Source organism: Poecilia formosa, unplaced genomic scaffold (genome assembly GCF_000485575.1).
Source record: "Poecilia formosa unplaced genomic scaffold, Poecilia_formosa-5.1.2 Scaffold1, whole genome shotgun sequence".
Taxonomy (NCBI): domain Eukaryota; kingdom Metazoa; phylum Chordata; class Actinopteri; order Cyprinodontiformes; family Poeciliidae; genus Poecilia; species Poecilia formosa.
The window spans coordinates 4,089,364-4,111,736 of record NW_006799940.1 but is presented as its reverse complement, the minus strand read 5'-3'; the positions used below and the strand labels follow the sequence as shown (position 1 = coordinate 4,111,736).

The 22,373-nt window shown below is 38.5% G+C and overlaps 2 protein-coding genes across 4 annotated transcripts in view; one reads left to right on the top strand and one right to left on the bottom strand.

Moving 5' to 3' along the window:
• Window positions 1-1,296: 1,296 nt before the first annotated feature.
• On the top strand, window positions 1,297-10,738 carry nrbp1 (nuclear receptor binding protein 1). 2 transcript variants are annotated; one of them, XM_007545982.2, is made up of 18 exons: window positions 1,297-1,886; window positions 2,095-2,350; window positions 2,986-3,108; window positions 3,607-3,708; window positions 3,801-3,890; window positions 4,058-4,098; window positions 4,297-4,391; window positions 4,500-4,583; window positions 4,677-4,735; window positions 5,373-5,471; window positions 5,566-5,698; window positions 6,345-6,435; window positions 6,584-6,634; window positions 7,071-7,206; window positions 7,276-7,329; window positions 7,406-7,469; window positions 8,171-8,226; window positions 8,303-10,738. In XM_007545982.2, the coding sequence occupies exons 2-18, from the start codon at window positions 2,120-2,122 to the stop codon at window positions 8,396-8,398; spliced, it is 1,605 nt and encodes a 534-aa protein (XP_007546044.1). In that variant the 5' UTR covers window positions 1,297-1,886; window positions 2,095-2,119; the 3' UTR covers window positions 8,399-10,738. The 2 variants fall into 2 exon arrangements, with proteins under 2 accessions (XP_007546044.1, XP_007546034.1); XM_007545972.2 differs by having other exon boundaries at window positions 2,092-2,350.
• Window positions 10,739-11,958: 1,220 nt separating this feature from the next.
• The window catches only part of LOC103133944 (macoilin-1), a 13,982-nt gene continuing 3,567 nt past the window's right edge, over window positions 11,959-22,373 (bottom strand). Inside the window, exons 4-11 of one of the 2 annotated variants that reach the window (XM_007545946.2) lie at window positions 21,946-22,069; window positions 20,061-20,242; window positions 19,167-19,644; window positions 18,940-19,098; window positions 17,119-17,289; window positions 15,777-15,903; window positions 15,034-15,208; window positions 11,959-13,271 (exon numbers count right to left, since the gene is read on the bottom strand). In XM_007545946.2, the coding sequence (XP_007546008.2) occupies window positions 13,081-13,271; window positions 15,034-15,208; window positions 15,777-15,903; window positions 17,119-17,289; window positions 18,940-19,098; window positions 19,167-19,644; window positions 20,061-20,242; window positions 21,946-22,069 (1,607 nt within the window). In that variant the 3' untranslated portion in view covers window positions 11,959-13,080. The remainder of the gene's footprint in view (window positions 13,272-15,033; window positions 15,209-15,776; window positions 15,904-17,118; window positions 17,290-18,939; window positions 19,099-19,166; window positions 19,645-20,060; window positions 20,243-21,945; window positions 22,070-22,373) is intronic. The other variant, XR_001661453.1, reaches the window with a different exon arrangement.

Sequence of the window (22,373 nt, the reverse complement as noted above, 5' to 3'; positions counted from 1 at the left end):
AATAATAGGATGATAATTTTGATTTATTCGGCAATATTTGCATATAAACAAATTGCATATCTGCTGCCATCAGTCTTCTCCACAGTGAAAAAAAATAATCGAAGTGGGCATGTTAGGGTAGTCTACATTAAATGAATGGTAGCAATAGGGACCCCTAGTGGTAATAAAATATACTTTAACTCTTTTTCTGTCACAGAAAACCAACCAATCATGACTTATCTCGTTTTGATTGGTTGAATTTGCGCTCAGCCAGCGTCCATAACAAATACAAACACAGGGCGGTTGAGGACAAGGTTGCCAGGTTTGAGAAAAATCCGTATTTTTACACCGTCGTCATTTGAAGTATCTCAAACGCAATATAACAGTTTGAACTTGTTTTTTTTTTTTTAAACAACCATCTAAAACAAACAGGCAAAAACCCTAAATAAGTTGTAGCCTAAAAATTAAGGAGTAAACTTGCAAAAAAAAAATACCAAAATCAAAAGACAAAAGATTTACCATACAATCTTCACACTTTTCCCACACCATAATGGTGCTGTAGTTTGCATTATATGTGTCCCATTAATATTAATAAACTGCCCCAAAGAATTTCTGATCAAATTATGGTTATTTAATGTCAAATTTCAGCTGTTTACATTTTATTTTGGTTACGCAGTTTTAGTTTTCTCCTGTTGTTGGTGTCTGTAACTTTGAGACCATTTTTTATGCTACAACCACAAATTTCTTTGTGTTTTGGAGGTGATTTTATTTAATTAGAGTGGCAAGAAGAGAACCATTGTTTAAAGAGTGCAATAAAAAGATCTGTTTGAAGTTTTTAATGCAGAAAACATGTGAAAGAAGGAAATGTAAATACAAAAAAGAAAACAAAACATTAAACATCACAGTAAAACATAAGGGAGGAAGCATCATGCTGTGGGCATTTTTTTTAAACTAAAATAGGGAAGATGATCAACTAGGGTTGATGTGAATATGGAGTCCGCTAAATATAGGGGAATTCTGGGAAAAAACCTGCTCAAGGCTGCAAAAACAGAAGAGGATCAGCAAAGCAATGGAAATTAATATTCAAAGACAGTTCTTCATCCAATTTGACTGAGCTTGAGCTGTTTTGCAAGAAATGGGGAAGGATCTGTTTCTATATATGAAAATTTGGTAAATGTACAGAGGAAGATTAAAAAACCTTTACGAAAAAGTCATTATTCATATTTCCCGTATAGGGACTCCAATTTTCGTTCCACCTTCCTTAGAAGGCCATAAAGGGGGATAATAAGAGTTTTACCTGGCAACCAGCCTCGGCTCGTTAGTGCAGTGTGCATCTGGAAGTTGTCGCCATCATAAGTAGCTAAATGTTGCAGCTAGCTCTCAAGTCGTCAGCCGTTGTGTCCGAAGAAACATTATCTGACACAGTTAACTGCTTTTTCTGTGTTTCATATCGATGTTTTGTGAGCTGTTATGATGTCAACCACCAGTAAACGCGATTAGTTCTGTTGCAGTGTTGTGTCGTTTTCTCAAAACCAACAGCAGGATCTATTTTCAGAGCACACATTAGCAGGCTGGAGTCTTGAGAGGCAGCAAAGGGGCGGTGGGCTGCTGAAACCGTTGCTGGTTAGCAACGAGCTTGCTTGGTAGCTAAAGAAAGTAAAATCGTTAATACACGTTTTCAAAAACAATCCGCTTTGAACGTTGCTGCAAACTAAGCGGTGGTTTTCTGCTCTTAAGTTCGTAACTGACCATAACCAAGGAGCTAGCAGGGTCAGGGCTAGCCGTCTCTCCGTTGAGGAACCTGAGATTTAAAGCTAATAGGACTTAACATTCTGCCTGGATTGGTCTGTAGCAGTGAGACTCTGATAAACTGGAGCTGCAATCGTCAATTTTGTCGTTTTTTACAGGCAAGTACTGCTTTATAAAGTATGTTCACTTCTGTTTGAGATACGTTTATCTGTTAAAGCCAGAGAATTAATGCTAACTTCCTCTGTTGCTGCTGTCGTCTTAATAAACTACTTGTCATTCTCTTCTTTAGGCTAGTTTTAAAATGTGTCGAGCTCATTTTAGAGGTAATTAATACGTTTATGTCATGGTTTCTGTTTTATGTAGCAGGCTATTGGGCCTGACAGCGGAGAAGATGTCTGAAGGAGAGAGCAGGCAGGCCCCGGATCCTGCCCAGGAGACGAAGCCGGACTCGGGGGCAGCTGCGCCCGCAGGCCAAGCGGTGGCATCCGTGTCGCCGCCGGTGTCCACGGTGACCCAGCCGCCTCCCACTGCTGCCACGGAGGACGAGGAAGAGGAGAGCGAGGATGAGTCAGAGATTTTGGAGGAAAGCCCGTGTGGGCGCTGGCAGAAGCGCAGGGAAGAGGTATGTGTGACTGAGTATCTTCATTCAAGTTTGCACAAAACTGGGAAGTTTGTCTTTGAAATGGAGATGGGATTTGTTGGGAATTGGATCTATCTACATAATCTGGAACTAATCAAACTGTTGATAATAGAGAAATAAAAGAATGATGACCTGACATAAACGGTTACAGAGCTGCTGTTCTGCATTAAGTTATGGCACAAAGGTATCTGCACTAATAAAACCAAGAAGGATTGCAAGCAGATGATGGTTTACTACCTTTTTTGTGCTTCAAAATGCAGAAGTGCACCACATTAAACTATATCTCTCTTTTTTTTTTACAAGTTTAATTTCTTGTAAAAAGTGACTGCATTGCTATTTATTGTAATTATGCAGCTGCTTCTTTGACCATTCATCTATTTTCTGCACTGGTTTAATCCTCGCCACATCATGTGAAAAACGAATCAGAAGTAAATACTTTCAAGATACTAAACCAAATCAGATAGAGTTTTGTCTGTTTACCACATTTTAGCGTTCCTTTTAAATTTGGTTTGGAGCAGCTCAAATAGTCTCTTGTAATCACCATCATTTTGATTACTAACTGGGATTTAATGACTCGCATCCTGGTGCTCTAATCGTTTTTCTTTCCCTCGTTAAAGGTGAATCAGCGTAATGTGCCTGGGATCGATAATGCTTACTTGGCCATGGACACAGAGGAAGGGGTTGAAGTGGTGTGGAATGAAGTCATGTTCTCAGAAAGGAAGAACTTCAAACTGCAGGAGGTAAAATGCGTTAAAAAGCGTCGGATGTTAAAATGGTCAGACTTGTTACTGTTTACACACTAGGAAGGGAGAAGATGTTGCTGTACGGCTTTATTAATGAAGACAGTTATGTGTTAGCATTTTAGAAATTACACTGTCCTTCAGAGTGCCTGTCACATTTCTTTTCCAGTGGAAGATCCGGTCTCTAGTTATGGTGCGTTCACGGACAGGGAAAATGAGTTGAGACCTTCTGGTCACACGTTTCCAGTTAATTTTTAGATTGGGTTGAAGGCCTCAAACACTTAAAGTTGGAATGTTGTCTTTGAGGGCGTTCAGTGTAGGACAACAAATTGAATGCAGCATAACTAGGAGCAGCAGAAGTTGCATTTTATTTTGACCGATTCGGTGAAAAATGGCAGGGAAGTAAAATTGAATGTAGTCGTCTTATCATTTTTTTTTTTTTTTTTTTTTTAAAGAACTTTGTACTTAAAAGTGACATTTTCCTCTTTTATATCACAGGAAAAGGTGAAGGCTGTGTTTGACAATTTAATCCAGCTGGAACACTTGAACATTGTGAAGTTCCACAAGTACTGGGCAGATGTGAAGGAAAACAGAGCCAGGGTATGAAAACATGTCACTACTACTTTTTTTTTTTAAATCACATGGACAAAATGTTAGTCTTCATTTTGATTGTGACGTATAATTTTTTGCAGGTTATTTTCATCACTGAGTACATGTCATCAGGCAGTCTCAAGCAGTTCTTGAAAAAGACAAAGAAAAACCACAAAACCATGAATGAAAAGGTCTGAAACGTTCGACTGCATCGCCAGATGTTCAAATGCCTCAACTTTGAAATTGGCTTTATAACTCGGATTGAAAATACAAATCTCGTTGAATCCTGTTTTTGTTTTTCTTTTAAACGTGTTTTAGCCAAGAATTCATTTCTGCTCTCCTGTTTGCTTTCTGACAGGCCTGGAAGCGCTGGTGTACGCAGATACTGTCTGCCCTCAGGTTAGTTGGCAGGAATTAGACGCACACTGTTTCTGAACAAGTCTTTCCAAGGAGCTACAACTTTGATAAGTCAGCTCAGCTATTTCGCAGCGCAGTGTAACATAAACACGAATAGAATATTGATTTCAATCCAGGTGTAGGTGTTTATTAAGGTGGTAACTTGTATAGAAGTCATATCTACTGCATGTTCGCCTCCAGTTACCTGCACTCCTGTGAACCTGCCATCATCCACGGCAACCTCACCTGTGACACCATCTTCATCCAGCACAACGGCCTCATCAAGATCGGCTCAGGTCTCACATTTTCTGGAATTAATACGATCGGTTTTATGAGCTCAAGTCCAGTGTTGTGTGTCTCTACAGACACAGTTTACAAAGTGTTCTCCTTTTTTCCTCTTCCAGTTGCCCCCGACACCATCAATAACCATGTGAAGACCTGCCGGGAGGAGCAGAAGTGCCTCCACTTCTTTGCTCCAGAATATGGAGGCAAGATCCTGCCGAGTTCAAAATAACGTCAGGCAGCTCTGTGCTGTTTTTGTTTTCTTTCTCTCATATGAATTTATCTTTTTCGGCTTCCAGCTGTTGCCAATGTTACCACAGCGGTGGATATTTATTCCTTCGGAATGTGCGCCTTAGAGGTGAGAGGCAGTGAGATTTGTGTTTTCGACAATTTCTTTCCAGTGTTTTCTTTTTAAATAGCGACTAGTAGCGAGAGCAAGTACACTGTTCACTCATGTTTTGCATTTTGGGTTTGTACAGGTCTTGAAATCCTTAAACGCTTGAATTTCAATTAGATGTTTTCAAGATTTTCAAAGTGCTCTGCTTGGTTTCTGTATAAAAAAAATGCTAACATTCGGACGACAAAGTTTTGTAATGAAGTGAAATCTAACGCTTGATTAAAAGCCTAGATTTGGAAAATGTCATTTACGGTTGAGGCCATATACTTAAAGATAATAAAAAGATGCATGCACATTTATCTGAAGTTGTTAGTCTAAACTCTTTTTTTATTTTAAGTTAGTTAGAATTACCACAATTATTTCTATTTACTAAATGCCAGAAAACTTAGCGAGAATGTTTTTTTAGAGATTTTTTTGTAACTTTCTCAGACCAGTCAGGTTTATAGGGTGCATGTAAGAGCTATTTCAAAACATAAAATGTTGCTATATTTTAGTTTACTTGGTGCCAGTAGTGGACTAGCACAAGATAACTTTGAAAACTTGAAGTGTATGAACCCTGATTTATACTCCTTTTTTTTTTGTCCATTCATTTTGCCAGATGGCCGTTTTGGAAATCCAGAGTAATGGAGATTCGTCGTATGTGTCCCAAGAAGCCATAAACAGTGCCATTCAGTCCCTAGAAGACCCGCTGCAGCGGGTCAGTGAAGAATAAACCACAGCTTAAGACCTCAGTCAGCTTTAGGAGCACAAACTCTGCATCTTATTATTTTCCGCCTTTCTCACATGTTTAGGAATTCATCCAGAAGTGTCTGGAGGTCGACCCGAGCAAAAGACCCACAGCCAAAGAGCTGCTGTTCCACCCCGCCTTGTTTGAGGTGCCTTTACTCAAGCTGCTAGCCGCACACTGCATCGTCAGCCACCAACGTACGTCAGCACATACATTCAAACTGTGTTATCTGTTTACATTGTTATTAGTAAGGTTTTTTTTTTTTAAGTCGCTTCGATTATTTGCACTTTCTGGGTTACAGAGTCATTTCCTGCTGTTGGATTCTGAAGCTGCTCAGCTGTAAATCTGTTAGCGTTGAGCAGGAATGAAACCTTCAGGATTTGTAGCAAAGTGTTGAAAGACAGTTTGTATTGTTGCTGCATTTTCACCAATCTTAGCCTAAATCCTACAAATTGCGACTTTTTATAGTTTGTTAATGAGCACTTTTTTGTTAGGTATGAGGACCAAACGTGCATACAGTAGTGCAGTGTTTTTTGCAATACGTGAAAAGATTCAATGATGCTGACTTTGTTTCAGCTTTTTGTTGCACTAATGATAATGAACATAACTACTGACCGTTCTTAAGTACAGATTTTGAACTTTTTAAAAAATGTTCCCATTCCAGACTGTGTAGAAACCCTAAATAGAGATCAGCAGGAAAATCAGAGCAGATTGGAGCCTTCAGGAAGTTCTGGAAGTGCAATCAGAGCTATTTTTTAGTTTGTGAATCAGCTTAAGACAAACTTCAAGCCTTCGTCCATCTTCAGCTTTCTTTCTGTGAGATTTCCGTTTTCGTTTCTGCAGATATGATTCCAGAAAACGCTCTAGAGGAGATGACGAAGAACATGGACCCCAATCTGGTCATTGTTGAAACAAAGAACGGAGTTCAGATGAAGTAAGTCTTTCACTTTGGAGATTAGTTGGCTGCAATTTTTGACTATTTTGATTTTGATTTGATTACAGACAGAATCTTGTGTATAAAAACAGACGTAGCTACAAACACCACAGGTTATATTTGTTGTTTTTTTCCCCCTTCTCATCAGGCTCTCTCAGTTTCCTGCATTAGAACTGGACAAGTTTCTGGAAGATGTGAGGTAAAAGCAGATTAGTTTTGCTAATCTAATTTCTAAAACACTTTAGGTTTCAGTTGGTTGGAAACATCTTAAACAACCGTTTCGATTTGAGTACCAACATATTTACATCTCGGTTCATAATATGGTATTTCTTATGATATTACTTGCTGTTAACATGAAAAAATTCTTAGCATGATATTTTGATTTATGATGATACATTTCAAGGAATGATTTCTGAAAACTAACACTGTTCTTTGGAGTGTTACTTTGACTCTTCTCCACTATTCAACCAAGAAAATTCTTTGAACTGGAAAATATGATTGAATACAATTATTGTGTGAAGTTTACTGATTAAAATCAGACTTCTTTGTTGCTGATGTCCTGAAGAATCAGCATCACTTTTGTTGTTAATTCTGAAGCTCTAACGTTTTACTGCTTTCCCTCTTCGTGTAATCAGGAACGGGATTTATCCGCTGACCGCTTTCGGGATGCCCCGTCCACAGCAACCTCAGCAGGAAGCTGTTAAGTCGCCCATCGTCCCACCTTCAGTCAAATCCCCAACACCTGAACCTGCAGAGGTTGAGACCAGAAAGGTGGGAACTGCAGACCTCAGACCCCTTCTAAGGCATCAAATTCACATTGTTTTTCATTTGTGCTGCCAGGTCCTCCAGATGCAGTGTAACATCGAGCCTGTCGATGAGGGCAACAAGCATCACGTAGGTTTCAGTCGAGGGGCAGAGGGGAAAAGTTTTTGTGCTCAAATAATATTGACTTATTTCGTTTTCCTTTCAGCTGACGTTGTTGTTGAAACTTGAGGATAAACTAAACAGGCACTTGAGCTGTGATTTATTACCAAGTAAGTAAGACTTGACTACATTTTCTCGATTCTATGGTTTAAAAATAATGTGGGTGCTTGCACAGTTACTGAACAGTTAAGAGTTTGATTTATTTTGGCTGCAGATGTTTTTTGTTTTGTTTTTTTTTCTTCTAATTTTGCATCTGATAGTCTGGTAGACTTGGTTCAATGGGGGACCAGAGTGTCAACAGTAGTTCCATTTTTAGTTGTTGCACTTCACTTTCACAGAGTCAAATTAACCAGATCCTTTAAAAAAAACCTGTTCCCTCTCTTGCCTGTGGTGGCGCTGCACCAAAAACCACTTGAGGAAAAACACAAAAACCTCTGAAGAAGACAAAGAGCCCAGCTGCCTTCACAAAATGTAAACAAAGATGTCAAATTTTAGTGTTAGATTGTTTGATAAAAGACTACGACCCATTTCTCCTGTTAGCGTTACACTTACGTGTTTGTTTTGGTTGAATTTACCCAGAATGCCAGGCATGATAGTCTGCTTCCTGGTCTCCGGTCCAGTTAGCATCAGTTTGATTACATGTTCAAACCCCTGCCAGACGAAGCGGACTTTCTAGTCAAATGGACTTAGAGAAGTTGGTAGTGACAGAAAACAAGCCACTGTTATTATCGGTGCACCTATATCATGTTTCATTAAAAAAACGAAACAAAAAAAAACTTTAATTTGTGATCTCTTTTGTTCTTTTGCACAGATGAGAACGTTCAGGAGCTGGCCGTGGAGCTCGTCCAGCTGGGATTCATCAGCGAGGTGAGCAGAAAGGACTCCGATTCTCTGTGGCAATCCCAGGTGGGATCCTTCTCACTTCGTCTTTTCGCCGTTGCAGGGCGATCAGCCGCGGCTCGCGTGCGTTCTCGAAGAGGCCTTCTCCAGGTTCTACAGCCGGAATGACTCTCTCAATCCGGTGACCGTTTCGTCGTAGCCGAGGACTCGCCAGGCCTTCTCTGAGCCCTCCTCGTCCTCCGCAGCAGGACTAGCTTTTCGCTTCATGTCGACATCGCTATAAAAGCTTTAGTGAGAACTGAGAGGGAAGCCTTGGTCTGACTGCAGATCCTGCAGCGTCTTCTTGTATCTTCTAGTGGGAAAAGCTGCCACTAAGTGGTTGTTGGTCTCTCTTTATTTTTATTTTTAATTTCTCCCGCCACATACAGCCATCTTCTTCTCTTCTGAAAGAGGAAATTGTAATTGAAGCCTAATGGAAAGTGCAAATGTTTTATTTCTTTCAGTTGTAAGGAAATGATAGAAGAAAGCTAAATCAAATGGATAACAGCAGTATTTTCCTTAAGTCAGTGTTGAAGTTGCATTTTAAACTTTTTTTTTTTTTTTTCTTAAATCATTTAATGGAGTTGTGTGTGTCTGTCTGCTGTCCCGACAAACTGAAGCGTGTGTCTACAGTGTTGTGAGCTTCAAGTCTGGTCGTTTAAACTTTTGAGGTTCCTGCTGACCTCGGATCAGTTTCAGGTGGAAAACTAGGGACAAAACATAAGCAGTTTCAGTTTTGCTTTACATTTCCACTATCACACATGTAGTCATAAACCCTTCAGCTGCAACACAATCAGACGAGCAGGTTAAGATATATATAAAAATCTATTTATTTGTGTATCTCTCTTTGACTGATCCATTTCACTTCCAGCACAGAGGCCGGGGGACTGATTGTATGCTTTTACTCCCTGCTTTTCTTTAAATCAAGCTGTTTAGTTTCTATGAAAAATGACCAGAGTGCAAACATTGCAGCACTCCTCAACACCCAGTTCTCTTTAGGTCTAATTTCTCACTCAGCAAGTTGGTGTGATCAGTTTTCAAGTTCTGGATTTTCACCGGTGAATACACATTTGGTTCATGGTCCAAAAGTAAAAGCGATGCGTGGAATCCGTTTTCGCTCATCAGGAAGTAGATTTTGTTGCTCTTCAGTTACTGGCTTCAATCTAGTTATGCCGGATAAGTGGACATTTTTTTTTGCTCCTTTTCTTTTGGTAAACTTGTCCAGCTGTGGGCTCTGGCGTGCGCGCGGCGCTGGGAGGAACATCAAGATGTCGGTAAGCCTGAGCTGCGTCCTCCGCGCTGTGACTACGTCTTGACAGGGTCTGTAGATACGAGTGTGGGACTGCCTGGCATGCCTGTAACCATCATGTACTCTGTATGCTGGACACTGTGCTGTTTCCACAACGCTTTTGCCCTCTTTTTCACTTCCTCAACTAAAATGGTAATAAAAAAACAAAAACAAAAAACACATTATCTCCACCTGACGTGTTTGACTCATTTTTTTTTTTTTTTTAAAAAGCTGCAGAGTTCCAACACAACATGGAGTATGTCTTAATTTGTTTTCTCAGACTTTATTTACTGTCCTGTTCTGGATTTAAAGTCAGTTTTATCCATCTATCAATGACTCTTTTATCGGTCATCCAGCCATCGGTTATTTCATCCAGCCATGTTCTTTTGTGTCAATTCAAGAATATGTATCCCAAAGGGAAATTAAATGTAATTCATATTAAAGTATGATATGGGCAGAACAGATGGAATTTATTGTGATTAATCCATTATTGAAATAATTGTCAACTAATTTAGTAGTCGATTAATCAGGGAGTGCGTTTCCTGAAAGAAAATGCACTCAGAGCAGTAATTAACCCAAAACTACAAAATATATACATTTTGAATCAAAGATAAAAAAAAAAAAAAAACATAAATAAAGTTGAACATATCATTTGCCATTGTGATCGATGAAAGCGTTTGAACTTCCTTTGTCTTTCTCTACTCTTTAGTTTCTGGTCTGCATTGTTGAAGCCTCATTTTCAACTTCTCTAAGACTTTGGGTCGTATTTTTGTTATTATTTGCGTCTCAAAGACTGCAGATCAGCTGCTTCCAGTAATAGACACCTTGTTGACATGGTAACGTGTTATAACAACTGTCAAAGTAAGAAGAAACAGAAATCTCATTCCTACAACACATCAAAACTAACAGATCTACATCAACATGCAAACTTGAGCGCCGCAGTTTTATTGTTCTGTGTGTCTCTTAACTGGTTATGTCCTCCATCCGTCCGTTTTCTCATAAGTCCATCCATTTGTATATCCATTCATGTTTTCATATACCATCCAATACCCCTTGGTTTTTCCATCCATCCAAGTTTCAACCATTCATTCACTTTCACATTAAAAGCTTGACTACTGTGTAACATTTGCCCATACATGGAAAACTGAGAAGTGTGAAATTACTTGCAATTAAAATAAAAAAAAATATTGACAAATGTTTAGGAATCCTATAGAAAAAAAAAGAAGCTAATTTTGTTGGTACATTTTTGAAGTGTAAATTAAAACTTTAAGGCCCCCAGTAGAAATAATTTACATAAAGACAACACAAATGGGACAAAATTGAATATTTTAAATAATTTATACAAAAAAAAAAAACCCATCCTGGTGTATCAGGAGTGTGACCTCTAACCCCAGAGCATCACTGTTTGAATTCAACAATTATTCATCCAAAATGGTTTACAAATGTTAGCCCTTGTACAAGAATATCCATGTACAGAAGTCCACAATGTGTGCTCAAACAACACTTGGATAAAACACGTTTCATGCTGACAAAACACGTTGCCGTACAAAATTACAGCAGTTAAAATAGAAGAACAGCGAAGACTAAAAAATAGCTTTTATATAAAACACCCTAGAAAGACACAGTAAATAAAAAGCTACCAAAATGGCCACGTCTCAACGATGAGTTTCTCAGCTGGGTGGGAATTTTCAGTTCTGTACAGTGAGTACAAAATAAATCCAAACAAAAACAGTACATAGCACTTCAAACACATTACTCATTCACATTAAATTCTTCTTTTACTTCCCCCAGTTTGAAAGTGACGTATATAGGCACAGTAATTAAATCCGTGAGCCATGTTTGGTGAACACATTTTCGTTTGTACCTCCGAATGCCAGTTTGAGTTCAGCTCAAACACGAGCTTCCAGTGTCAAAATGTCTGCTGAAGCAAGGGTTGCAGTTTGTTTTTAGCGCTCCTCCTTTTTCGTGTTACCACAACAATGAGACAATCAAATACTCCAAAGACTCTCCCAGACTGCAGCCAGAAAAAGCTTCATAACAAAGCTAACATCTGTTAACGTAGAAATATTCCAAATCCGAAGGGTCTCGTTCCAAAACACTGAGTCATTTTAGAGTAAAAAAACAAAAACTTTGATCTGAATTTCAGCACAATCCAAATAATCCTCTATTTACAGTCAACAAAAGCTGACAAGAACATCTTGCTTCATGCTTGTTTTCAAAAATAATTAGTCATTAATCACATTTATGTTCTCATAGATATAAAGCAAATCGTTTGGACGTGTTATTTATATTTTATCCAATAAAGACATTTCATATTCAAAACTCACATTAAGTCCATCAACTAAATTGATTTTGGACTCAGACTATTCAGTGAACAAATCTTTTTATTTTTTTTTTAATTATTATTATTTCTTTTTTTTTTTCAGTTTTACTTTTCTTAACCGAAACTAATTTACAAAAAAAAAAAAAATGTTTACGGCTAAAAAAATTCCAATACATCAAATATGCATGTTTACATCAGAGTGGCACAGCTGTAAACTTGAAGTTAAATTATGGCTAAATTTCCATTCAGCTGCTTAGTTTCTCTGTCCTAAAAACACACATGTAGTAGGACTTTAGGTTAAAAGACAGCCTTAATATTGACTTCTGTACTGTTTCTTTTATTCATCAAACGGTCTAAGTTGGAAAGTTCTCATTAATTATTCACAGGAAAGAATACACTTTTAAATACTTCTTTCGCTTGCCTATTTAATAGTGCAGTTGAATTAAAAATTGAGTTAGATTTTGCACTCTTTAAAGCATAAAACATACAATTGTTGTCAGATAGCAGAGCCTCCACATTTATTGGGACGCCCTGATGGATGTGTAAAAAGATTTTTAATAAATATTTTGTGAAGCATCATAATCTTACACAGAAAACGTTAGAAAAAAGGTTCATTTTATTGAGTGGGGAAAACCTCTGATTTTACCAAATTATTATTATTATTCATAAACAGTACCTCCGAAAATGGTTTAAATTTAATTTTACTGAATCCTTTTTCTTCTATATACTTCACTTTATTGAATTTAATTGCCAAAGATGACAAAATTTGCATCTCTTTCTCAGACATGGACTTTCTTCTGTGTATTCTGCTCCTTTGTTGTCATTTCAATTGAACATCCACATCAAACAACAGACCTAAAGGTTTGTTCGTCTGCAAGGCCCGAAAAAGCAACGATGTTGTTGTTCTCTCATTTGATGAAGATGATGGATACGATGCCGCCGTTAGCAGCTCTGCATATAAGATACCTCGCTTTTGTAAGAGAAACTTTCTGATGTGGGAGGAGAACAGGAAATATATAATGAATAACACCAAGTTTAGCACCAACAGTGCAGCAGAAGGCAATTGGACTTTTGGAGGTTTGTAGCTGTTTCCACTGGTAACCGGACGCAGTGGAAACTGTCTTCACCGCTTTGCTTTAGCTCTGTACTTAAAAAAAAAAAAAAAAAACTCTTCTGGTCCTGGCAAGAAAGGCTGAGAATGCGTCAGGGATCCACTTGGTCCTTTTTTATTTCATTTTTTCAAACACTGGTACATCAGCGCTCGTGGATTCAGCATGTAGCGCTCAGAGTTGAGCAGCTTGGTGAGATACTGAGGTACCTGGTGCCGCGGAGCCACGTATGACACGCCGGGGCTGACCGCCATCACCTCCGCAATCTTCTGCTTCATTTCGCGGATCTCCCTGTCCTGCTTCTTCACTTTGTCTGCAAGACAGAAAAACACGTGCAAGTAAAGACACGGACACCGAAGGAGACAGCAGATATCCACAGTCTCGGATTTTATAAGGCAACAAACACATAAGGATGACATTCCTTCTTTGTAATTTTCAATCTGCCACTGTTCATACATCTTTACACAAAAACAGCACTAAGTGACTAATGGCTGCAAGTCTGGCTGCATGAGTCATGCGGGTGTTGCTGCGCGATGACTTCATGAGTTTCTGCACATGTTGCAGCAGGTGACAGAGTAAAAGGCTTAATCAAACAGATGTGACGCATTTTATGAGACAAAAAAAATATCAACGCAGAGTAAATTTCCAACCCCCCAACCTGCTTTACAAACTTCTCACAGTTTTCTAGTGAAAACAGAAAAAGCCAAACAATGTAATCTTGCAAAAGAAAAAAAAAAAAAAGAAAACATTCCTAGAAATTATGCTGCAGAAGTAGAATACTTTCCTAAATCCAAAATAGCTTTGTATTTTGCTTGGCTCTACATTGTCCAATTAAAATCATAATTTGCTATCATCATAAATTATTCATTACAATCTGTGATGATTTAGAACATCTGGTCTGTTAAATGTGTTTAAATCTTATATTTCCATAAATCCAAGTAAGAAAAAAAAAAACGTTGTCTCTTCCCAAGAGGCAAAGCTCTTTCATTTATTGCACTTTAGAGCTGTACAGAACCACACACACCTCCAAACTGCGCATATGATGAGTACATTGTGAATTCTCCAGGCTACAATTCAAACAACTTAAAGTCAGATGTGATAGTTATAGTACTATTATTATGACTACTAAATGACTCTCAAAAAATAAATGCTACTTATTTCAGTGCACACGCCTCCAAATTGTGCACATGGTTGGTAACATTCAGAGCAGACACTGCTTACTGTTCAAATATAATAATTCAGATGAGATTTTTGTACCAGTTTCATTATGAGGAAAGCTGGGTCGTATATGAGTTCACACTGAAGTAAAAGGCTCTGCCGTGATCCAAATACAAAAAATAAAGCAATGCGATTCTTTTGTTTCTTAATGTTTCCTTACTACTGTTTGTTAATTTAATGACTTTATCCTTCTTTGGCAAAATTCTCAAACATAGTTTAATATGCTAGTTTTGAAACTTTTAGTTCTGGTAAGTTTTCTGTGTCCGTGGCTCATTATAAATTAATGAAAAGTCTGAAAACAGCTTCTTTCTTACTTTTTTATACACTTATGTTACAAAACAAAAACTGGATGAAATATGAATAGACAAAAATTCACATTTCTAGATTGTTGGCAATCTAGCTAAGTACCAACCTTTAAATGTATTGATATGCGATTAATAGTTCATACTGACTTTTAATGGCATATTAAAGAGGTTAGGCTTTGTCAAACTGTCTGCATTTGAGGGATTTTCTTTTGTTTTCTAACAGGCTGACTCATTTGGGTGGATGCACGGTAAAAGCTCTCAGTCTCATTGCTTCACAAAGTTTTAAAGTCATGAATTAGCAATCAATTTGTAGACTAACAAGCGAAGATTTTCAATCAAAGATTTTACATTTTAAACCACTTGTTAGAGAAAATGTATAAAAATGTCCATCCATCCATTATCTGTACACCCTTTTCCCTTCGTGAGGTCGGGAGGGTCGCTGGTGCCTATCTCCAGCAAACGTTTCGGGCGAGAGGCAGGGTACACCCCGGACAAGTCGCCAGTCTGTCGCAGATCTGTGTAAAAATGTGAAAATGAAAAATGTTTGTAAACCTTGAGCAATTTCCAGCTGTCTGCGGGCGTCACCCAGAGCAGAAAACAGGTCCAGCTTGATGCGCGTCTCTGCGCTCAGGTTGTACTCCAGATGTTGAGCCTTTTCCTGCATGGCTGATAACGTGGAGAGCAGCATGTCTGTCTCTTTCTCCACACAACGGTACTTCCCCAATGCCTGGAAACAGAACGGATAAAAACACATGAATTAAGCTAAGCCCACCAGAGGGAGTCATTTCTTTGGCTTCCCAAATTCTTCCACTTCTTTCCTTCCTCTCTCTTTCTTTTTTTTTTTTTTGTGGGGTTTTGTTCAGGGAACCATTATACCATAAAAAGAAAACAGTCGTAATTATTTTAACTTGACTGACTCAAAGTCCTTTTAAAAAGTAGGTGCAATGGTTTCTCAACAGACCTGGCTTTGATCTCAGCATGCATGGTGAAGAGTATGTCCACTAATACGAGATCAAATCCCGACACAGCACAACGTGCACACCAAACATCCATTCAATAACACTGCTCACTGATGTAATGACAAAGTGCATTATGTCGACTGAAGGCCAAAATGAAATGAAAAAAAAAAAATCTCAGATGAAAATCATTCAGTTTGCTAAAAAAAAAAAAAAAAAAAACAACTCAAAAAGCAAAAACCAGATCATGAGCAAACTCAGGACAACGACGTACACGATCATTTGGGTCTCACAGACACTTAAACTCACAGTTCATTCCCAAACAGAAGAAAAAGATACCTCGATATCTCTCTCTAGATCTACCACACGGCTCTCTTTCACTTGATACTCCAGCTGCAGTTGTTTGTACTCTGTTTCTAGATCTTTAACTCTTTTCCTCAACATTTGGGTTTCACAGTGTTCCTGCCTGGTGTAGGAGATGGAGAGATTATCAGTTTGGATTGGAGAGAAAGGAGCGGGATTATCAGCAGACCAAGTTCACACACAGAGAAAACAGAACATTTGCAGTTTTTGTAAATATAAAACGAAACCACCAGAAAAAGCAGAAGTGTTACAAAATCAAAAGTCTGTTTTGAGCAGAAAAAGAGCCTTCGTCTGGGTAGAGTTTGTAACTTGCCAAGCAGAACTTAACATGTGGAGAAAAAGAACATTAAAATTTAATGTGGAGCTACTTCTAACTTCAATATAAGCAAACTAAAGATTTTCTTTTCAGTCCTCTATTCTCTACATTGGGAAAAATTACATTTCTTTCCATCTTCTGGTGTTTATATACATGGTACTTAAAGTTCCTAGATCTCATTAAGCTTCTAAAAACTAAAAGAAAAGAAGTGCTAAATTCAAAATATATTTGGAATTCTTATTGCTACTAATTCTTGTGCTACTGAAACAAACAATTAATTAATCAGTATGTTACACATCTTTAAGGGTGCCAACAATTTGTCTATGTAAATCACATTTAAAAACAATTAAGTGTAGCACGTTACACTCTGCTTTCCATACATAACATCTGATCTGCACCAAATTGAAAAGGATAATCAAGGAGGAACTGATCCTTGAATATCCTGCTGAAAATAAAAGTTGCATAATGTGAGCTGTGACCAGCCCTGTGAGCGCCTTAAACCCAAACACTAATTTTAAAAACAATCCTGAGCTGCAGAGAGGCGGAAGCAGGGCTAATATGGCCTCAGCAGCAGCTTTCTGGATAACAGGAAGGCGATGTAATGAAGCCTGACTGATGCCTGCTTTCAGGGTATTACTGTTATCAAGACGAGTTGCAATAAAGGCATGCACATCCTTCTATGAAGGACAAAAATAGCGTTTTTGTTGTTGATGAAAGCCTGACCTCGCCAAGGTTTGCTTCATAAGTCCAGCACAGTGGCCACAGAAACCCCACTAGGCCCAAATGTAACGGCCTCAGTTATGCTTTTATTATAAGTTTGCAGCTAATAATCCAGATGTTACTGTCATTGCACAGCGTAGACGTGTCAAACCTCGCGTTGAGATTCCTGATTTGTTGAACAAAAAAAAGTCAGACTTCCTCTTAACTCTCACCAGCTGTGGGTGGGATTTTAAGGCGCCCACTCACTTCTGCACAATGAAGAGCCAGACACGAGGGGTTTACCTGTTGGTCAGGGTCCGTGCTGCACTCGCCGCCTCCTCCAGTTTCTGAGCCTGAAGCTCAGCCAGCTGCTTCTCAGCGGAGAGTCTGCCCTCTGCTTCAGCTCTGGTCTTTTTCTCCAGCAGCGCTGAGGTCTGTTTGTCCCTCTGCTTGGTTTTAGTCAAGCACAGAATCCTGAAGGCAGAAACGGAGACCTTGATCTCACACAGTATAAAATTTTATGTGCATAAAAGCATGTTTGTGGACGCTTAAGACGTCAACCAGCGTTATGTCATTTCTTGAGTTATTCAGATGTGTTTTATTCAGAGTCCTCAAACTGTAGCTTAAAGTAAGTGAGTTTTAACTGTGAATTGCTGTTTTAAAGCTGTTTTTAACATCTGGAGTAATTTAGATCAGCTCTATTTTTAAAATGTTGCAAATTAATTTTATTGCGTTGGTAGTGCTAATAAGAACAACAATAATAGCACTAAAACAATCTAAACTCATTTATCATCTCTTGGGAAATAGATTTGTTGCGTGACTATAGACAGTACATCATATAATAAATTAACTGTAAAATAAAAAAAAGCTTGATCAGTCTGTGTCAAATAAAATGCAGTGTAGTGGCATACAGTACATAAAATCCTGACAAAAATATTTTTTAAAAAGCCAGAAAATTGTCCTTTTCTTAAAATTCTAAATGAGAGCGCGTATGTCTCTGTTTTCAGTTTTTAAATAAGAGAAACCAACAAGTTACACAAAACCTGATCAGTGTTTGGCATATCAAGATAAATGACACAACTTAAATATACATCAATGCAAAGAAGTCATTTACTTTTCAGATATTCCGATTTCTTGTAGCTATGGGAAAAGGAATAAAGTTTTCAAAGTGCAACATTTTTCTATACTTATCTCAAATTAGACTTTAACATTCCAAGTTTTTGAAGACGTCACAATAACATTGCAAAGTCAAGCACAGCTTGGCTTGCATTAAGTTTTCAACCATGGCCTTTGAAAAAAGCCTCGCAAAAAATGAGCTAAAGTACGATAATAATGTGCATTTGAAGCGTGCCACAGAAATTTCAGTACGGCAAAGAAAATTGTCTCAAATTATGGAAATGCACGTCTCAAAAGCATCAAAAGAAACCTACGAACGCAATTTTCAGAAAACGCATGAGCCATAAACCAACCTAACAGATATAAGTGTAATTTTATACAACCAAGTCCCTCATGTGCTGCTTCCTTTAGATACTGGAATACAATTTAAAGTACAAAAATTTATTGTCATGGCTGAGATGAGTAGAGTAGTAAGTTGGCACCATTTGTCAAATACCATCGATACACATCAGGTTGTTGGTTAATGTTTCATCGATTATGTGTCAAAAGCAACTCCAAGCAAGTAACTCTAATCTAGATTAATCTAAGCACCAGATTTGTGGTGCTTAGAAGCCGAATGCTGTTTCTCCATATTTGGTTCTGGTTCTGGGGATGCAGAGCAGAACCAGAACCAGAAGACCTGAGAGATCTGCTGCAACAACAGCAGATCTTTAATATATTGTGGTGCTAAACCGTTCAGTGATTTATAAACTAACAACAGTGTTTTCTATGCATTAGAGTTGGAAAGAGGATTGGAATTTGGGTCCTTCCAACCCATTTCCACCTTTATTCCAGCACTAATTTCAACCTTATTTATTTAAATAATTCATCAACAATTAACAGATTAGATCTGTTGAAAATCTTGTCCATCAACTGATGGATGACACGGTTTGGTATCATTTTATGCTTTTCCGTGTTTATAGTTAATATTTTGTGCAGCTCTCCAACTGGACTCAGTGGACCACTCACTTGCTCTGCAGCAGCATGTTGGACTGTCTGAGGAGGGAGACCTCCGGCCTCAGGCTCCTCTCGCTGTTGGTCAGGTTACAGATGTGACTTCGCAGCTCCTGTTCGCTCTGCCTGCTCGTCTGCAGCTCCCCCTTCAGCCTCCGCAGCTCTGCTTCGAGTCTGATGAAAAGCAGAAACACCTCAGCACCAATTTAAGCCCAATCTGGTGTAAATAAACAGCTACGTACTTGCTGATTTGCTCAGCGTGATAGTTCTGCGTTGCTGTGGCGCTCTTGTCCGCTGCGTCCCTGTTGGGACTGATTGTTTTTGAGTTTGTCCTCTGTTTTTTCTCGGGCCTCCCTGCGGGAGGTGAAGGAGTGTTTGTGTTGCTTCTGCGGGCTTTTGGGGAGGCGCTCTTGGCAGCTCGGGTGGCTTTGCTTCCCTGATCCTCTTGAGGTAGATTTTCCGGGGTAATGGACGACTCTGGTCCTCCTTCCCCACTGTGAAGCTGATCTTTGGACTCGGCCACGACGTTCTTAGATGACGACGGTGGTGGCGGTCGTCGGCTCGGCTCGGCCGACCTCACCTCCTGCGATGCCTTCTCGGCCACTCGCTCCTCACTGCGGATCTGCAGGCAGTCGGCGCTGTGCGCGTCGTCATGGGCGACCATGGCACCGTTCTGACACTGATACTGACCAGGCTCAGGCTTGACCTTCCACTTAGAGGCTGTGAAACAGCAGGAAGAGAAACTAAAGGTTTAACAGTCTCTTCTCTGATTTTACAAACGCAAACTGCAGCTTGTAGCGACATTTGCGTAACGACACTCGTGAGACGCATTTAAAAACTAATTGGAAATTCTGGGAAATAAAACTGTCAAATACAGTGGTTTATTACGCAAATTTTTTTTTTATTATTACTAATTTAGTCTCAGTGAATTTTCGTACATGAAAACCAGAGATTTTAAAGAATGAAACCAGGAGTAAAAAGGCAAACCCGCCTCAAACCTTCATGGTGGAAAAGCACCAACGCTTCTCATGTATTTTATGCAGAGAGAGAGAGGCAAATAAAAAGTCAAAAAGCAGCTGGTTGCAAAGGTGGTCATGGAGTGTTGCTGAAGTGCTGCTGCAGGTGCCCAGACTTACTGCTGCTGCCGCCATCTGTGCTGGTTTTGGAGTAAACCTGCAGGCCTGGTGGGAGCGAGTGCTGAAGGAGGTGCATGTGAAAGTCGTTCTCGCTTTGCACGGCTTTCTGTATGCGCAGCTTGAAAATGTTGGTGAAGTAGCAGGTGGCATCAAACCCCAGATAAACAACAGGATAGCCGATACTGAAAGTAGATAGACGAGGAAAAACAAAGCAGTTACAAGAATACAATGTAAACTCAAAGGAGACTGTAGAGCCGCAGCTTGGCTAAGCGCAAGAGAATGTGACAAAAAACGGTAACACTTTATTTGGAAGGGGGTTGAATAAGACTGTCATGACACTGTCATAAACATGACATAACACCTGTCATGAACATGAATAAGCCTTCATGAATATTTATGACTGTTGTCATAAAGCGTCATTCGGTAAATTATGACACTTTTATACAAAGTTGACATTATTCAAAATGTCTTTGTTATGACAACTTGACATTAACCAATAAATCATTACTGATATACATTTGTTATAAAAGTATTACTGATTGCACTTTAAAAATTAGGTAACTTTATGTTATTAAAGGTAAGTTTAAACATAAAGCGTCATTTACCGAATTACGCTTTATGACAACAGTCATAAATATTCATGAAGGCTTATTCATGTTCATGACAGGTGTTATGTCATGTTTATGACAGTGTCATGTCAGTCTTATTCAACCCCCTTCAAATAAAGTGTTACCCAAAAAACTGACAATAACTGTGTCAAATTTTGCAGCACCTCGATCTTTAGTAACTATCAAACAAGTGGTGTAAAAAACAATCCTTTTGGTCTATGCAAAATAATAATAAAATGATTGCTAATGATTTTAATTGATCAACTTTTAAATAATGAACAGTACAGAGTCCACCACATTTATTGACAGCACTGGAGAATAAATATGGCATAATATTCAATTTTTCTTAGTCAATGTTCAAAACGGAAAAGACAATAAAATATATAATTTATATTTATTGGATTTAGGTTTAAAGTCGTCTTTTAACTGAATTGACTTGACTCTTCTTACTGGAAGATTCTTTGATATTCAGCTTTTAAGTAAAAATGTAAATAAATTCTGATAGCGATTGATTCTCAATCTATAATATTTTATCATCTTTGTAGATATCCCTACCACATCTATCAGAAATCAACTTCTTGGCTCAGTAAAAATTATTTTACATCTAAATCTACCAAGTGTATGAATACTTGTGGGCTTACCTGCATGTTTTGGTTTCTGCAGATCTTCATAACAACCATTAGACACTGTCTATAAGCCACTCTTTGTGGAGAAGTATGCCATGAAAAATATTTTTTATTTTGTCCTACCATCACCAATCTAATTGTGCAGAGTTGGCTAAATGCTACTAATACTTTAAAATGAACTTAGTTCAGATGAGATTAAAGCTTCTTTCACCTCTTCAAACTATCAGGCCTTATTTAAATAAAAATTGGATGGTCTTTCCAAAAAAAAAATCTGAGATCTCAGGTCTTTTATTATGATAAGATGGTCAAATTGACACTAAAATGATTCATAAGATGTAAAATCAATCCTATTTCATCCCAGCACCAAGACCTAAATTAAAACCTTTCAGCTCACATGAAAGAAAACCTTTCATGTGAGCTGAAAAAAAGATAGCACATAGAGAGAACTCTGGTGATGCATTTTTGACTAAAGAAAGTTTAATAAACAGGATGCAAATGACTTTATGTGAAAGTAGTGAGAGTGGAGAGATTATCCAGCTGCAATAAATGCTGAAGTATCTTAAGGCCATTCATACATCTTTACCAGAGTTACCAATAAATATGGCGGGTGCTGTATCAGCCAGAAGGTAAATTTATATCACAGCAGCATACCAATGTGCAGCGAAAAGATGAGACAGGTTGGGATGAGAGGTATTAAGATCTTTGAGTCGAAGCGAAGCCTCCGTGTAGACGAGCAGAATCCACAGGGACACCGTCGATATACAGATGCCTTTCTCTGGGAAGGAAAACAGGATTTACTGGAGGCGTTCAGGGACACTTTTCAAACCACTGCGTTAAAAAGTTAAAGCTCTATGATGCAATTAAAATGTGAAATAAGATCAATGATAACTTCTCTTTTGGATTAACTAAGTCCAATTTTTTTCTGGTGTCTCACAATTTAGAATGTGTGACTGTTGTAGGAAATGATGAAAAAAAAAAAGTGTCATTTGAGTCGAGGAGGAGAATCTGGTCTAATATCAGCACAATGCAAGAGCAGAGTGGAAAAACGTTATGCAAAACAGCCAGACTGACTTACATAC

Coding starts and splice junctions, on each gene's coding strand:
- nrbp1 (XM_007545982.2), top strand. CDS start 2,120: ATGTCTGAAGGAGAGAGCAGGCAGGCCCCGGATCCTGCCCAGGAGACG. Junction 4,392..4,499: donor CCTCATCAAGATCGGCTCAG/GTCTCACATTTT, acceptor TTCCTCTTCCAG/TTGCCCCCGACACCATCAAT. Junction 7,207..7,275: donor CAGAGGTTGAGACCAGAAAG/GTGGGAACTGCA, acceptor TTGTGCTGCCAG/GTCCTCCAGATGCAGTGTAA.